General features: G+C 36.2%; 1 protein-coding gene across 1 annotated transcript in view; it reads right to left on the bottom strand.

Moving 5' to 3' along the window:
• The window catches only part of ripor1 (RHO family interacting cell polarization regulator 1), a 40,175-nt gene that overhangs the window by 3,500 nt on the left and 34,961 nt on the right, over positions 1–1,714 (bottom strand). Inside the window, exon 21 of the mRNA XM_014024080.1 lies at positions 1,454–1,537. Within this exon, the coding sequence (XP_013879534.1) occupies positions 1,454–1,537 (84 nt within the window). The remainder of the gene's footprint in view (positions 1–1,453; positions 1,538–1,714) is intronic.

Here is a 1,714-nt window from a genome sequence, read left to right on the forward strand (position 1 = left end):
GTCGCGGTGCGCTCCACTCCTCTGTCCTGTGAGGCGGACAGAGCTCAGCCGAGGCTGTCACGTTCTCTCGTCCTGGCCACACCTCCGCTCTCTAACCCCCCCTCCCCTACCCACACCCCCTCCCCTACCCACTTTGATGCATTTTTCAAATTTCGCCTTGGGGCGGAGTTATCTTTTCACAGGGGGGTAAGATACACTTTAAGTAAAATTTTTGGGCATCTGTACTTTACTTGAGTAATTATTTTTCAGCCTACTTTTTACTTCTACTTCTTACAGTTTCACACAGTTATCTGAACTTTCTACTCCTTACATTAAAAAAAGGTAAGAAATAGAAAGTCGTTACTTTTATTTCATTTTTGCTTGTTTTTATTCCAACTTGCTATTGTAAAAAAAATTACATTATCCATTTAAATTGTGGCTTCTAGATAGAGTGAATTTAGTTGTGATTGAATGAGAAATATAAATATTTAAAATTCTAATACCCTCTACCTTTATGATTTAATCTGCAGAAGAGAACTTTAAAAATGAAGAACAGGCAGATTTGGAACCAATCTTTTTTTAAATGTTTTTCATTGTCAACGTTTTCAGACCAGAATCTGTTTTCTGTCAGAGAGGTCCTGTGCATCTTTGAAATGCCTGAGACAACTCTGTGACTCTGGGTTTTTAAAACATCTTCACAATTCAAACAGGACTCTGCAGTTCAACCAAGGAAACTGAGAACCCCCACAAATGTTTTGAGGCATTTTAGAGACTCTCTCATGAATGTTGTTTAAGGCTCCGTCACACTAAAACTTTATTTTTGACTTATGAAAAATGTGTCTGACCTTGAAGATGCCTATGTTGAAGATGGAATAAAAAAATCAACTGGAAGCCACTTTTAGTTGTATGAACACTGCAATGCTAACAATTAGGTCAAATATATAACATTTATAAATTACTTAGTCATGAAAAATCTACATAAGTTGGCACAAGTTGTCTAAAACATTTACTGTGACAGGGCCAACAACAGTCACAGCCCAGAGACATGGATAAACATGTTGCAGTGATGATCAGTTAAGCCTATATTTACCTCAAAACAATCATGTACTTTTCTTTTTCTTTTAAGAAGTTATTTTGGTTAATGCTGCAAAAACCTTATTGTGTTTATTCTGTCACTTTTGTGATAAGTAAACTATTCAGCAGCTAATATAAATTAGCTTTTAAAAGTAAATCATTCCTAAAAATACAAATTCATTTTTAAGGTACAGTGAATGCAGCAGGACGTCCTGTGTATTAGGATTTCAGTTCTAAACAGACATAATCCATGAAAGTAGATTTTTAAATGAAAGCTATCCTCAGTAAACAACCATGTTTTTCTTTGTTTTCAAGTGACTTCAGAAACAAAAATATATATTCAGATATTTATGTTAACAAGCAGGTCTTGACAATGAACACCAGGTCCAGTGTTTGTTACCTTTAGACATGCTAATGCTTTACATCCACAAACTCTGGCATCCAGGTCGTTGTCTTCCAACATCTCCAAACAGTTCACCAAAGCCTGAGAGAGAACAAGACACGTGGACTTATTTCTTTTTTCAAATGTACAAAAACAGACTTTTAACTTTAAAAAAATCATGTGAACAATCCATCCATCCATCCATCCATCCATCCATCATCCATCCATCCATCCATCCATCCATCCATCCATCCATCCATCCATCCATCCATCCACCCA

This window comes from Austrofundulus limnaeus, unplaced genomic scaffold (genome assembly GCF_001266775.1).
Source record: "Austrofundulus limnaeus strain Quisiro unplaced genomic scaffold, Austrofundulus_limnaeus-1.0 Scaffold406, whole genome shotgun sequence".
Taxonomy (NCBI): domain Eukaryota; kingdom Metazoa; phylum Chordata; class Actinopteri; order Cyprinodontiformes; family Rivulidae; genus Austrofundulus; species Austrofundulus limnaeus.